The following is a 16550-nucleotide window of genomic DNA, read 5'->3' as shown; positions in this document are numbered from 1 at the left end:
GGAGAAAGAGTGTTCCAGGCAGAGGGAATAGCAGGTAAAAAGCCCAAAGGCAGGAGCTTGCTTGTTTTGTTTTGTTTTGTTTTGTTTTTTTCAAGGAATACCAAAGAGACGGGTATGACTGAAACACAGTCAAGAGCAAAAGCACAGAGAGCCTTTAGGGAGCTGTAACCAGGTGAGCTGTTATCCAGGTGAGAGATGATGGTGGTTTAGGTCAGAGGGGAGCTTTAAAAGAAATGATTAAGTTTTAGATATATTTTTATAGTATTGTCAGCAGAAATTATTGACAATGGAGGTGTTTAAAAAAAAAAAAAAAAAGCATACAAGTTTTGACCTGAAATAGTGGGAAGATGGAATTATCATTTAGTGAATTGGATGTGACTGCAGAAGGAGTAAAATTGAAAGGGAAATTGTTCAGTTTTGGGTAGGTTGAGCTTGATGTGACTTTTAGAAATTAAAGTGCAGAAGTTTCATTATGAATTGGATAAGTAATTTTGGGTTCCTGAAGACAAATCTGGGTTAAAGATAAGAAATTTGTGAGATCATTGCTCTTTTACTTAGAAACTCTATTTATAGTTCTTCTTGACTCTTAAACTAAAGCTAATCATCCTTCGTGTTGGCATCAAGGCCCTGCTGCTCTTTTGCCCTTTCACTTAGCAATGTATTTTGGAGCTCTTTTCATAAATTTGTTTTACACACTACAAAATATTCCTTGGAATGGATGTATCATATTCTGTTTAGCTTCTCCTGTATAGATTAACATTTGTTTTTATAATTTTCTCCTCTAACTTTTATAGTTTTTGTCTTATCCAATTCCATAATCTATCTGGATTTATTCTGTGTGTATGATTCAAGAAATAGCTCTAAACTTACATTTTTGTAAATGCTATTTATTGAATAATCTGTGCTTTGCCACACTGGTATAAAATAACAGCTTTAACATATAATGTATTTATAAGTTCTCTTATATTCCCTTAATTTGTTGATTCTTCTGCCTTAATTAGTATAGTTTATTGGAACTTTTTAAATCTTGTAGAGAAATTCCCCCAAAGTTCTTATTTATTGAGAATTTTCTTAACATCATGTATTTTCTCTTTCAAAGGGGTTTTACTTATTTATATATTTTTAAAAGAGTGATAATTTTACTTTTATTGCTCTACCAACTATTAGACATACAGATATAATTTTACTCTTTTTAGAGACCAGGTTCAGGATTACAGAATGAGTTTCACAAAGGAAGAGATTTGAGTTAAGCAGGGCTTAATGACAGCAGCACAATCATGGTCTGGGGTGGCAATTCTAGATGACATGACTCAGTTCACACTTGATGAACAACATCAGGTAGGAAAGTCAAACAATAAGGCATTTTGTTTCATATTTTACTAGAGCCCTTCATCATATTTGTAGTATGGATGCTGAAAGCATAGACCATCTTTCAAGGAAGGACATAATTTATACCAAAAATGCTTGTTAGATATTAGCAATTTGGAACAATTATAATGTTTGGAGAAGAAATCTTTTATTTATCCAAATAGCTTTGCTTAGAGGAGAATTGAAATGCTGATCACATCAATTGAAATGCTGATCACATTAAATTAAAAACATTTAATAAGGATTAAATAGGTAAATTTACTTGAGTCATTCATTTAGGATTAAAGTATGTGTAGTTTATAATGCAAATTTATATGAAAAGTTGCAAAATGTTTTGTGCTTAGAAAAAATGATTTTAAAATTATGCCATTCTCTTTATAATATATGAATCATAATAAACATTGCTGACCAAATTCAAAGTAAAAGCTGATTTAGATGCATGTATTGAATGGATTTTAAATTAAAATATTAATATCCATAAAACAATCTGTTGGGATTTTAATTGGCGTACATTGAATTTAAAGATCATTAGGGAGAGAATTGTCTTTAGGATGTCAGTTTCTCCTCTCTGAAATATATATTGTATCTTTATTTATTTGTGGTTATTTCAGATATTCATGTTAATCTTTCCTAGTTTTAGTTTGGTTTACTTGTCATGATTTTGTAAATTTTTCATTCCTCATAAGAAATATGTATTGGGTACCTGTCACATGCTAGTCATGTGACTGTTCTAGGTACTAGGGATATGAGATTGAACAAAACAAAGCCCCTGCCCTTATCAAGCTTATATTCTAATAAGAAGACATCAGGCAATAGAAAAATAAATAAATGTATAATGTTAGGTTATAAACAGAAAAAGAAACTAATAAACAGGTGAGTGGAGGGTAAGGTATGTCGTGATCAAAGCAAAATTTTTCAAAAATCACTTACCTGTGTTTTTTCCTATCTTTCCCCCATATTTCATAATGGTTATTGTGGTTTTAAATAAGATAGTCTAAAGTCCTCTATTTAGGAAGGCATAATATGAATTGAGATTATTCACTTAGTAGACAGAAATTTGTATCTCTAAAGGCATAATACCTATTTGTTTTTCCCAGATGAAATCATTCCAGTCAGATTTCATTTAGGTTTAAAGAAATTTAAAAGGAATATTTTTTTTTTCCAAAATGTAATGAGGATGTGCAGATAATCTTGATTCATCTGATTCTTTCTATTCAGTTCCACAAAGTTCTGTAGGAGGCACTAGAGGATGTAAAATAAGTAAGACACTGTCTATCCCCATTGGGAGGCTTTGATCTAGTGAGGAATTCAGAAGCAATTCCAGAGAACTTTTATGCATATCTGAGAGTGATAGATTCCTGGCCCATAGACCTTAATCAACTATGACTGTGAATTTTTGAAGAAATGAATGAAAGAAGTGATAAATTATGAATGTCTAAACCAAATACTGCTATGACTAGAAGAGAAAATATGTTTTCATAACTAAAGGATAAAGGAAAGCTTTCTAAAAGAGGAGATGTTTGGTCTTCGTTGAGAAAGATGAGTGACTAGGAAAGGACATTTTGAGAACTTTGTAGAAAGGAGGCACAGAGGCAGAAATTGTGTGGCTTGTTCTGAATAAAACAAGTCCATGTGGATATATTACTAAGAGTGAGTTGAGAATGAGAGTGTTGGAAACAGAAAATATCACTGAAAAACAAATTAGGACCAGACTGTGAGAGCCATGAATGCTAATGTGGTGTGACAGAATATTATTCAGTGGGAGACAAAATATATTTCATTTTGTTCCATAAAAATATCTCTTGTGTATTGGTTTAATGCAAAGGAATTTCATACACTCATCTACATTTCTGAAAGGTAGTAATTTTTGGCATTATAGAGGATAGATTGACATGGAGCTAGATCAGGGACAGGGAGACTAGTCAAGAAATAGTTCTAAAAGTTCAGATCAAGACTGCATTGGAAAAGAACACTAGGAGAAGAATAAACAATAAATAACCTATAAGTAGGTAAATTAAATAGGGAGTCAGGAGAAACCTTGCTAAAAGATGAAAGTTGAGCAAAGACTTGAAAGAGGTAATTGAGTTACCAAGTGAATAGTTGAGGGGGTTGGGGGGCAGGAATCATTCCACACAAGAGGAACAAGTTGGCATATTTTTTTAAAAGACTGTATTTATTTGACAGACAGAGAGCACAAGCACAGGGAGTGGCAGGCAGAGGGAGAGGGAGAGGGAGAAGCAAGCTTCCTGCTGAGCAGGCTTCCTGCTGAGCATGGAGTAGGACTCAATGCGGAGCTGGACTCAGTGCTCCATCCCAGGATCCCAGGATCATGACCTGAGCCAAAGGCAGATGCTTAACCTACTTAGCCAACCAGGCGCCCTCAACTTGGCATATTTGAGGAATAGCAAGAAGCCAGAGTGGAGGTCAAAAAGAATAGTAGGAGAGGAGCTCAGAGAGGCAATAGCTCTGGGTGGAGAATACTGATCATGTGAGCTGCATAGGATATCATAAGTCTTATTCTAAGTGAAATGGGAATCAGGAAGTTAACAGTAAGCAGATGGATGGTACACATCAATTAGAATAATTTGAAATGAGTTTATTCACAAAGGGGCTATTTACAAAGATGTGGGTATAGGAGAATCGTAGGATATAGTGTAAAAATCTAGGACTTATCACAGAAAATTCCAAAGCTTTGAGATACGAATTTTGCTATTTTACGGAATTGAAAATTTTACAAGAGGGTGAAATAGAACAAGGTGTGAAATGATGCCAGAGAGATAGTCACAAGCAGATCACGTTAAGGAACAACGTCTTAATCTTTCTTTTTCAAGTTTTTATTTAAATTCCAGGGGCGCCTGGGTGGCTCAGTGGGTTAAAGCCTCTGCCTTCAGCTCAGGTCATGATCCCAGGGTCCTGGGATCGAGCCCTGCATTGGGCTTTCTGCTCAGCAGGGAGCCTGCTTCCCCCTCTCTCTCTGCCTGCCTCTCTGCCTACTTGTGATCTCTGTCTGTCCAATAAATAAATAAAAAATTTTTTAAAATTCCATTTAGTTATGATTACAATCTAATATTAGTTTCAGGTGTACAATACAGTGCTAGAAGACTTCCTTACAACACCTAGTGCTCATCCTAACAAGTGCCCTCCTTAATCCCCATCACCTATTTAACCCATCGCCCATCCACCTCTATTCTGGTAACCATCAGTTTGTTCTCTGTATTAAGAGTCTGTTTCTTGGTTTTCGGTCTGAAAGGAGAAGAAGAACCTGTTAAATCGGGAAGTGAACTGATGAGGTTTATAGTCTAAAAGATCACTTTGCCTTATTGAAAGCGAAATAAAAAGGAGCAAGAGTGTGTGTTGATAATTTGTCAAGAGGCTTTCATAGCAGTTTCATAGCATAGTAGTTTGGGATAGTGGAAATAGAGAATATGAATGGATTTGAGGAATATTTAGGGGAAAAATAAATATTTAGGGGAACTTCTAAAATAAGCTATATATGAGGAAGTGTCTGAGAAGATTCCTGAATGTTTTGACTCGTGTAAATGAATAAATGTTGTTGCCAGTCATGAAAATAGGAAACTTTAGGATATCTGGTTTGGTGTCATTCAGTTATTTAGATTTTGGACATGTTGATCATCGGGTGCCCATGAAATATCTATTTGGAGATGGTAGTTAGGCTATTCATGATGCAGAATTAGATCTTAGAGAAGAGGTTGAAGATATAATTTAGGAATTGGAGTAGCTTGAATGGTGTCTCCCAAAAGTCACATCAACTCAGAACTTCAGAATGTGACCTCGTTTAGAAATAGGATATTTATCGATGTGATTAGTTAGGATAAGGTCATACTGGAATAGGGTGGACCTTAAATCCAGTGAATGTCCTTATAAAAAGAGGAGAGAATGCAGAGAGACACAGAGGGAAGACAGCCACGTGATGACAGAGGCAGAAACTGGAATGGTACAGCTACAAGCCAAGGAATGCCAAGGATTGCCAACAACCATCAGAGGCTAGGAAGGGGCAAGGAAAGGATTCTTCCTAGAGCCTTCAGAGAGAGCATGGCCCAGCCCATACCTTGATTTCAGATTTCTAGCCTCCAGAACTGTAAGAGAATACCTTTCTGTTGCTTTAATCTACCGAGTATGTAGTAATTTGTTATAGCAGCCCTAGGAAATTACTAAAGGAATCGTCAGTGTATGTTGAGATACAGGTAAGATTGCCTAGGGAAAGCATACAGATAAAGCAGGGCTTACACACTGGCCCTCACTGATAGTGGGTGCCCCCAGACTCATTTTGGGCAGGTTTGACTGTTGTATTATGCCCAGATTATGCTTTAAATAGCAGTAAGACTGGCCAAATGAGATATTTAGTTACTATACAAATTGATTAGTACTTATTTTATTCTATCTAGCTGCTTCATACATTTATATATCAACTGAAATCATTTGAGTTTGAATCGGTCTTCAAAAAAGCATAAAGGGGAGATAGGAATAATCCTTATGAACATTAAGTACACACAAAATAGCAAACTATTAGGGGATATGAAGAGCATTAGACACAAGTAAGAGAGCATGCATGGTATCATGGAACCAGAGGGAGAGAATATTATAAAAGGAGTATCAGAACCTCCTGAAAATCCACAGTAAGAAAAATACCCATTAGGTTCTGTCTCATAGGTGCTAGTGGTGAGGGAAACAAGAACTATTGGAGTGACATGGTTAGATGTGTCTATTTTAAAAAGATAATGTTCTTCTTAATATAAAGGATATATATAAAGAATGGACAAGACAAAAGGAAAGAGAAATGGAGAATTAGTAAGTAGGTATTACATTTACCCAGTCATGAGCTAATGAAGATAGAAAAAGAAAAGCAGGTATAATTAAGAGGTTGTATATATAAGAACTTAGGGATTAAAGGAAAGAATAATAGAAGATGGTTCTTAAGTTAAAACTTGCTTAATTAAGTGGATAATAATATTACTAACACAGGAAGGAAGAACTAGTAGAAGCTCTCCTTTTATGAGATTAATGGATTTCTAAAGCCAACAAAAAAGAAATTGGATAGAAGAAAAAAATAAGTCTTCATCTATTCCAAAATTATCATTTAAAGATATCCTGAAAGTGATCCTAGGGAAAAGCAATTGATAAGAGAGGTTAATGCTAAGTGCAACTAGATTTAAATGTATGAACAGAGTTAACTAAGGGATTGATACATAACAGTAGAAACCTCGAGCTCTGTGACTTTGATTCAGGACATAGAAGTGAGCCTCCTTCTTCACTGCAGTCAGAATGAAGCTGCTGAAATGGATTCCAAAGATAATATTGTACCTGTACTTAAAAGGCTTTGTTTGACTTTGAGGATGTCCTGCCTCTCTATCAGTTGTTTGCACTTACTTTTAAGAAAGGAGCAAAGCTGTGAGACCACCATGACCTCAACCACAGAGGAAACTGTGATGTAGATTCAGAAAACTTCAAGGAGATTCCACAACCACGAGGTGTCCAAAGGAGAGAGGCTTTGATGGGATTTTACATAACCCTGAACCAAGGCTGGCAATTGCTATAAACTATAAAAGCCCTAGGATCTTCGGTGTTTTGGCTAGAGATTCAGGGAGCCATATATATCGAGTAACATTGTGCTTCTGCTATCACAGTTATGCAGGGTTGGAGAGGAAGCTCCCTTATACGCAATAAGTGTCCTTCTGTAGGCCTTTATTGTAGTGGAAAAGAATAGCTTTATGGGGCCTTAGGAACACCATAGCCATTCTTTACTCTCAATACCTTCATCAGTACAAGTTAGTGAACATGCAATAAAACCATCTTTTACTAGTCTCCATTTTTCTAACGATAGCCCCATGTGCTCAGCCACCTCCACTGTTGGCTTCCATATTTGTGTCATCTGAAATGAAGAGGGATACCAGAGGTCCAATGTATCCCTGCCTTCATCTTCCCTTTATTACTAGAAATCTGGGAATCCCAAAACTCAGTATTCCTCTGAATAATTCCCACCTATCATACCTCTACAATACACTCACAGCTTTACCACTGTCTAGGGACCGCCAAGACTAATCCCATCATACCTTTGATCTCTATTCCTATCTATAAGGAACAAGAGAATGGCTGGGGGAAAGGGAAAATATAGCTATTTTATTGGTTAGCACCTTTCCTAACTATTCTGAATAAAATAACACAAACCCATCTCTCTAGCCCCTTATGCTTTATAGTAAAATCTAGATATTTCTCATTTTGGTTAGAAATGGTTAGAAATAGAATTTGGTTAGAAGAATAAAAAACCTTGTAGTAATTTATTTTATTTAGTAGTAATCATGTCTCAGTCAAATTGTAAAGCCTTAAATAAGACTCAAACTGCTATTTCAAGTCATTTTGGAAATAGAGGAAGTAGTCCAAGGTCCCTAGAACCTGGAAGGGCTTTAAGGCTCCAGAAGTCCTGTGCATGTGTAGTTGAAATTGTTTATATAGCTTGGTGGTTAAGAGCATGGCCTCTGCAGTCCGTCCGATTGCCTCTGTTTAAACCCTATCCCACCATGTGCTTGATTTTGCAACTTAAGACAATTTACTTAACCGGCCTATGCTTAGTTTCCCTAGCTAAGCCATGAGAATAATAGTGTACCTACTTCATAGAGTTGCTGTAGGGACTAAAACTAGTTAATACATTTAAAGTACTTACAGTATTACCTCACAATATTAAGTGCTGTATAAACATTAGCATTATTATTATTTATATTCCCAGGGAAAGATCTGTATCTTCCAACTGATTATCAGTAAGGTCTGTTATAAATCTTAATTTATGAACAAAAGAAACCACTTTCACAGGCATATGATCTGCATGAAATTTAAACTTTCACTATTTTAATCAAAAGTCATTTTCATAGCAGCGAAATTTACTTCATGAATTCTACTTCAACATTATTTTCTTTTTGTTTAATTTTTATTTACTTTTTAAACAATATTTTCTTTTGAAGTGTTTTTATGTTTTCAAGGTTTTAGTTCTATTTCTACTTTTTAACCTAAGTTCTCACAGTCTTGATAAATTTAAGCTCTTATTTTTTAGGCTTCAATTTAAAAAAGAAATTTGTTTTCCTTTTCAAAATCCCTGTGTAATTAGTAGTACTGCATTAAGGGTTTGAACGTCAGCAGATTGCATTTGCAACTCTGTGAGTTAGGCAAAAGATATGTGTGATTAAGCAGTGAATGTTGATTTTTGTTGTTGTTAGTTAAACCATATATGCAACTGAGCCAAATTGCATCACAATTGAAAATATTACAGCCTGTTAATATAATGAAGAAAGAAGAGCTCATACAGCTGCTCTTTTCCTGGAAAGTGAATATAGTGGCTGAAAAAAAATTGAGGTTTCATCATTATTAGGGATGAATTAATATTGTTCTATAATAAATTACCAAATGTCATTTAATAAATCATTCTTTAGAAAGTCAGTTCAGCAGTAAATGTCCAGTATCTCATTACTTATTTCCTGTAGTTACACTGAACATGAAGAGTACTTCCATTTTAAATTGCTTTTGCTAAATCTGAGAAAAATAATTTTGGCAATTTGGTTAGTATCAGACCTAAAGCTTAAACACAAAACAGCTGTGGTTGAAAATACCACTTTCATAACATTAATATGCTTTCAATTAACAGATTGGAATGAACTGTTAAACATTACTACCTCCTTGTTTAACTACTGTTTGACTGTCAGTGACTGCTTTTCTTTCTCAATAGATTGTTTACTTTAACTGAAAGAGGAAGAACCTTATTTAAATAATCCATATTTTTCCCCCATCTGCAGAAAGTACGCAAGAAAAGTGGGGATTTCCAATGTGCCAGTATTTAAAGGAAGAGAGATGGTGCTGTGGTCGTAATGCCAGAATGTCAGCATGTTTGGTATGATTATGTTTTTTTCTGGACTAAGAGCTTTATCCAGATGTTGAGGAATTTATTATTGTTGGCTAATATCATGAATTAAGTGCCAAGTTTTGAAGAGCATCATTATTAATACTTTTGTGCATTGCAAATTTTAAGAAAAAAATGACTTGCCCTTCCAACATTATCTACTACTTTACAATTGGTAACAATTTATCATTATACTTTTTTACTTACAATTTTTATATACAATTACTTTAATTATCATAGAAAATATACCAACTTCCAAGTATTAAATACAGAATTAGTTCAGTGCTTTATTCACAGTTCTGTGCTATGTTTGTGTGTGTTTGTAGTAGATCATTTGGTCCCTTAATTTCTTATAGAATGGGAAAAATATTAATAAGCTATCTGGAATATGAAGTAACTATCTACTTAAATAAAACTTTTAAAGTGCCTAATTTGGCTAATGCCCTTAGACCTAGAACACTTTAGCATGTGGAATTCTCTGTTCGTGGGCCTATATTAGTTTATAAAGGATAAAAGCAAGTTAAAAAGTGTAAGTTATTTTTTGTCATGAGAAATTTAAAATATGGCTAGTTAATAATGTATTTAGTGTCTAATCCCAAGATAAATTAATTTCTGTGGCCATTATTTTTATGCCAGTTACACAGCAATATAAAAAATAGTACATTAGTGTTCTAGGTCATGGATCCTAGAATTATTTTAGAAATCTATTTATGCTCAAATAATAATTTTTGTAAATCTTCTTAAATTGCTTTTCTTAGAAATTGTCTTGTTCTTTCACTGTGTCTGTTAGTGGTATTTGTCCCGGGTCATGTATTTGTGACAGGTCATTCTTGGAATTACTTTGGTTCTAAGAATGCTGGCAACCAGGATTATACCCTTCAGGCAAGAAATTAAAATAGCCTCTCCTGGGACACCTGGGTGGCTCAGTCAATTAAGCATCTGCCTTTGGTTCAGGTCGTGATCCCAGGGTCCCAAGATCCAGTCCCACATCAGGCTCCTTGCTCAGTGGGGAGCCTGCTTCTCCCCCTGCCTGCTTCTCCCCCTGCTTGTGCTTTCACTGACAAGTGAGTGAATAAAATCTTTAAAAAAATTAAAAAAAAAAAAACTAAGAAAAAAAATAAAATGAAATAGGCTTTCCTAGGGAATCTCACTAGCCTAAGAGAAAAGACCTAATGATACTGGCATCAGGGATTTTACAATAAAGCAGGACATATGTCACCTTTATGATGAAGCCCACAATTAACAGTCCTCACTCAAAAGCATAATACCTCTAATCAGGTTTATGATACCCCCATTTTAATTATCAGGAGAGAGCCAAGAATCACTAGGTATCTAAAGAAAGTCTAACATGAAAGAACAGAGATGAGGTAAGCAGAAGAAAAGAAACTTGGAGGAAATGGAGACTAAATAAAATAAAATAATGTAAAATAACTATTAATATCTCTTAGATAAAAGAATATACTGCATTCACAAAACAAAAATGGTTGCTATGAAAATAAACATTCAAAGAAACAAAATGAAGCATTTGAAAAATGAATTTCAGAATATAGAATGTATAGACCACACTGCACTTAATAACTTTTCCTGACTAATGTCAGCTTCCTATGGAATGCCCTCTCCTTGGCTCCATCCCAGTCCCTGGCTACCTTGGCTTCTTTTTTGGAGTCCAAGAAACAGGGTTTTTTGGTGCATTTTTTTATTGCCTTTTGCACCATACCTGACCTTTTCCACAAGTAATCAAAACCTCCTGGGTTAAAAAAGAGAGAAAGAGACCTTTCTGGTGACACTTTGAGATAAATTGTTAAGGCTGCTAACCAGAGATAAAATTTTAATTAGATTAGTATAATCCTGTCAGCATACTTTAACCCTGATAAAACTTCAAAATATTGTAGATTAGTATGATATGAACACTTGGTTTATTTTCTTCATTATCTTTATTTATTGGCCAAGAAAAATATTAATGTTTGCAAGAAACTTCTTATCACCTACCTGGTTATCTTTTATTATGTCATCATAATTTATCGTTTGTATTTCTAAAATCCCTCATCAGCAACACCTACTAAAAGTAGTCTTGTTATTGACTACTTGTAACTAGTTTTACTTATCTAAAAGCAGATATTCTTACCAAGACCAAGCAACTTATTAAAAATTCTTGTTTCTTTATTCAATTCAGTCTTTTAGCAAAAGCTATAACACAAAATCTAATCTGAAATGAGCACAAACAGTACCGTAAATGAAAATCAATGTTTTCTTCAGTAATAAATTTATTCTGGGCCTCTTGCTGTTTAATTTAATAAGAAAATTATATAGTGTCTTTCGCCTATATTCATAAATCTGTGGCTCTAGATGTTCAGTGAAGGTATCCTTCAAATCAGTGGAAAAATTGCCATTTTTTTCTTTGAACACTTTCTGTGAAGCAACTTTTTATACAGTGAACTCATTTTCTCACTAAATCTTCATGGTGCGAGGGCAGGAGAAGTTAATCAGGGTTTAAAGAACAAGTTTTTGCCTCCTGCTCACTTGCTAACTAGCTATACAATGTCTATACAAAGGCGAGTACTTTAACTTGTCAGTGAGCTTGTACAGCTGCAAAAATTGTACTTACACAGAATAATCTGTAAGTTAGTTTTAGAAGTATATGATTCAGCTCTATCTTATAAGTATTATTTATGAAGAATAGCAATCTGAAGCAAAAATGAGTATTTTTAAATTGAATAGGAAATATACACAGATCTATTAATTTTACTACTTTGTGTTTGAAATATTTTGATTAGAATTTTTAAAATAAAGTTAAATATTAAAATATCTTAATCTCATTCAGTTTTAAAACTATGTAAGTGTGGAAATGTATGTCTCTTAAAAAAATGGAAGTTTTAGAAGCCTCTATTCCATATTTAAATTATGGCAAGTCTTTCATATATATCTTTCATATGTGTTGCATTATGAATATTTATTAGAAACATTAGGAAACATTTTCTAAAAATGTTCTGGATCTTAAATAAAAATATAAAACTAGCTATATATAAAATTGTAAAAATATGTATTATTTGTCTTCTACTGGGCACTTGAACATATGCGAACTTGATTTGAATTTGCAGACCAGGCAGATCAAAACTATACATACTTTGCTGAACTGAGTTTTCAACTACATTCTGTTCTGTATAACCGTGTATAATAAAATATGAAACCTGTTTATAAAATAATTAGATGAAAATAAGTTTAAAATAGTATGTAAACATATATATACACATATACATACATAATAATAGCTTTGGATTAAAAAATAGTAGCTTTGGATTTATTTGACTGTTTTAACTAAACTAAAAGCTATTTCATTTCTTTTCTGTTTTCTTATTTTTTTCTAAAATTCAAGGAGTGTATATAGTTGAGGTGTGTTTGTGCTTGTGTACATGACATACACCTATTATAAATCAACCCTAAATTATACAAGTAAACCAGTTAACAATGTTAATGACATTAACATTTTTAAATGTATAAACTTACATGTTGTCACTTAATTAATCTTTTTAAGTCACTTTTATAAGCCCTTATATAATGTGTTTATAAGTCTTATGAGGTAAGACTAAAAATATGAGCAGTATCTGTCTTATTTTTTTCTCCAAAGGCATTGGAACGAGTTGCAGTTGGCCAAGGGGTAAGTAAGAATGCTTACTCTAATACAACAGATGGACATAATAGTTTTCTTAAAGACTCTGTACATGACCTGCGGATGAACTTAAAACCTGATGACTTTTAATAAATATCACCTCTTCTTTCACCTCTTCATATTCAAATGTATACATTTTCTATAAGTTTACTTTAAAAGAGAAGTGAACTTTCAGAAAAAGTAAATTAACTTTTAAGAAAACTTCTACATTATATTCTTGTACTAATGTCTCATTTCTTCATAATATACTAAACAGTCTATAAATATTTCTAAAGGCTGTTGTTGCGGACTATTAGGCTTTTATGGACTTAGTTCAAGAGGTATATATATGGAATAGCATTCAGTTCATTTTTTACCTATAGTCCAAAACACACATTTTGTTGTTGTTTATTTAACTTTTTTCCTTGATTAATCACTAGTTGAAATAGCCAAATGGGCTTGTACATACAAAAAGAAGTTAAAAGTATCCCCAGAATATCCATGTAATTGCCTTATCCTCTACATTATAATTCATGAAATATACTAAGAATTTCTAAAAAATTTTTAAGAGTTCTTTTTAAACTTTTCACAAGAGTTTTCTTGTTAGACCTAAATTTTAGAAATCAGTTTTTTGCTTTTTTTTAAAGGATCATTAATGTCAATTTGAATTTTTTTAAAATAATAATAGTAATTTGAAAATGACAACAGCAACAAATATCATTTACTGAGTACTTACTGGGCACAATGCTAAGAACTTTAAAAAAATGTGTTCATAATACATATCTAAGTTGATAAAAACTGATTTTTAAAGGCATTAGAGCATATTTAGGTGTGTGGGCTTTAGTCTCAAACTCCTGGTTTGCAGTTAACAGCTATATTGCCTATCAACCTGGTGGTTCCTTAGGGATATAGAAGAGGAAAGAGCCTTTATCATAATAATGTTCCTGTGCATTTTTGTGATGTTTTTCAATTTCCCAAGTGCTTACTCATGTTTACAGTCAATCTTATAAGTTGGGTATTATCCCAGACTTGCATGAGAACATGATACACAGCAGAAGTTTAATAGTGCATTCTAGCTCCCTTAATTAATTGCAGAGTCACTGACTTCCGGCTTAGTGCCCTTTCCACTAAACCTGTAAAATGCATGCCTAAGATAATATACTTTAAGGGTGTGCTCTTTTTGCTCCCTCCCATTTAAGATGCATTAAAGTGTTAAGTTGATTTATCACTTGTGAAGGAAAGAAAGCAAACTCTGAGCCACATCCAGTTTATTCTTGAAATAGTCAGACACACAGTGCGGGGGCGATGTTGATTCCATTCCCACTTACCCCGCTCCATCTTTACCAGGATGGATAGTCCTAGTTATTCTAGGAATGCACATTTGAAGGTACTTCATAACTCTCTTCCCTTTTTCTTAGGAAACAGCTGTAAAGCTCTTATTTACTCAGGATAACTTGGGAATGACGATTTATTCTATCCTGTTTGTATTTCTGTATGCATTTCTGTGTGATCTCTTATTTAAATGCATTTCTTGGGGTTTTGGGATTTTTTTGTTTTGTTTTGTTTTGGTTTTTGGTCATCTTCAACCAGTTTTTAATGACAGTATAAATATACATTTATTTCTAAATTATCTTGATGTGTTTATGTAATTTTTTCTCATAGGTAGGGAATGAAAAGCTTTAATTTTTTTAAAGATTTTATTTATTTATATGACAGAGAGACAGAGGTTGTGACAGAGAGGTTGTAGGCAGAGAGGCAGGCAGAGAGAGAGGGGGAAGCAGGCTCCCTGCTGAGCAGAGAGCCCAGTGCAGGGCTCGATCCCAGGACCCTGAGATCATGACCTGAGCAGAAGGCAGAGGCTTAAAGCACTGAGCCACCCAGGCACCCTGGAAAGCTTTATTTTTAAGAGTTTTTTTGGTTTTTGTTTTTAGAGAGAAAGAGAGAGTGGAGGGAAGGGGAGAGGGGGAGAAAGAATCCTTAAGCAGATTCCCCACTGAGCATGGATCTGGACAAGGGGCTCAATCCCAGGACCCTGAGATCATGACCTGAGCCGAAGTCAAGAGTCAGCCCCTTAAAGACTGAGCCACCAAGGCACACCATATTTTTAAGAGGTTTTTCCCCAAATGACGTGCATAATAAAACTAATGATACCTCATCCCTGCTCAAGTGTCCAAGAGGCAAAAGAGCATCATGGCTTGGTACAGGGACATCTGAGCTAGGCTTCTTCAGTTCAAATACCAGCTTGACTATTTTTAGAATTGCATATAATATTTACATAAAATTAAACTTCCTATTTATTAGATAGGTAACCAAATAAAAATTTAAAACTTTGTAAGCCATTTATAATACTAATGCTAGTATTTTACTTCATGTAATGTTGTATTTCCCAGAATGCCTTGAATATCAATAGAATAATAGGTGTTAATGTATGAAAGGGGATTTCAGCATTTTTGTGAGAAAACTGAAGGGATTTGGGGAAAGTGAGGAACAGATGATAGAGATTTTTGGTACTGCAAAAAAGAATTACTCAAGGTGAAAAAATGCCAAATGAAAAGTATATCCAGAGATGGGAAATTTAGAATAAAATGTTTTGGAGCAGTCTTCCAGAAAAAAACTTTAGAAATTTGTTTGTCTTAAGTCAAAGAGTGGTATTTAGAAAGAAATTTTATATAAGAAGTGTATCTTTTGAAGGATATAAATTTTATTGTGGGCACTCAAGTATGTGTGTATATCTGCTGTCAGTGTGTTATTTTAGGAGCTGAATTGGAGACTGTGGTATTTCTAACCCCATTTATGACTAGAATCACCCTCTCCACTATTCCCACCATCCATAAAGGATATACCATGTGTTCTTTCGAAGTGTCCTATCAAGATCCTGCAAGTCAGACATTGCCCAGTGACTTAAGAAGGCAGTGCCATTAGGTGAAGAGTGGAGAAATAATGGTTGACTCTCAACTCCCAACTTGTGTTTTTTTGTAGTTTCAGTACCAGGGGCCCACAGTGTAGGAACTTGAGGTAAGGTGAGTGGAGAGGCAGTAGCGTTTCTGCCTGAGCACACAGGCAAGATTTTATTTTGTGCTTAACTCCATCGGAATCCAAACAGATAAAAATAACAATTTTGTGCTCTGAAGGAGAATAGAACTTACACAAGGATAACTCAGAGAATATATACTGACCTCTGTCTTTAAAACTTTACGAGTCATTGCACAGTTTGGAGTTTTCACCTTATTAGTCTTAACAGAACCATTCAATATTGTTGACCTCCCTCTACTCTGGCTCATTTTTTTCTTTTCTCTTCTTTTCTTTTCTCTTCTTTTCTTTTCTTTTCTTGTTTTCTTACTTTTCTTTCTTTCTTTCTTTTTTCATTAGTAACTTGGCATGGAACCAGGGTTCTTGCTGATCTTGATATTTCTTTTTTTTTTATTTTTACTATGTTATGTTAGTCACCATACAGTATTTGATATTTTATATTGGATTTATTTATACTGTCAATATTAGGAGGTCTGTGGGGATGTGGTTGGAGTTTGGGTGACTTTTGTAGTTTTTTAGTTTGATTACCACTTGCATTTTTTCAGTGAAGTGTTTTATGTTATGTATAATACCTTTTTTTTTTTTTTTTTTTTTTTTTTTTTT

The 16550-nt window shown here is 34.0% G+C and overlaps 1 protein-coding gene across 2 annotated transcripts in view; it reads left to right on the top strand.

Annotated features, from left to right (window-relative positions):
• Positions 1-16550, top strand: part of LOC111142037 (methyltransferase like 25) — a 141365-nt gene that overhangs the window by 55904 nt on the left and 68911 nt on the right. For both annotated transcript variants that reach the window (XM_022494963.1, XM_022494962.1), the window contains exons 6-7: positions 9168-9262; positions 12897-12926. In XM_022494963.1, the coding sequence (XP_022350671.1) occupies positions 9168-9262; positions 12897-12926 (125 nt within the window). The remainder of the gene's footprint in view (positions 1-9167; positions 9263-12896; positions 12927-16550) is intronic.

The sequence above is a fragment of the Enhydra lutris genome, unplaced genomic scaffold (genome assembly GCF_002288905.1).
Source record: "Enhydra lutris kenyoni isolate GAN:26980312 unplaced genomic scaffold, ASM228890v2 scaffoldscaffold7, whole genome shotgun sequence".
Taxonomy (NCBI): domain Eukaryota; kingdom Metazoa; phylum Chordata; class Mammalia; order Carnivora; family Mustelidae; genus Enhydra; species Enhydra lutris.
This window is presented reverse-complemented; position numbering and strand designations above follow the sequence as displayed.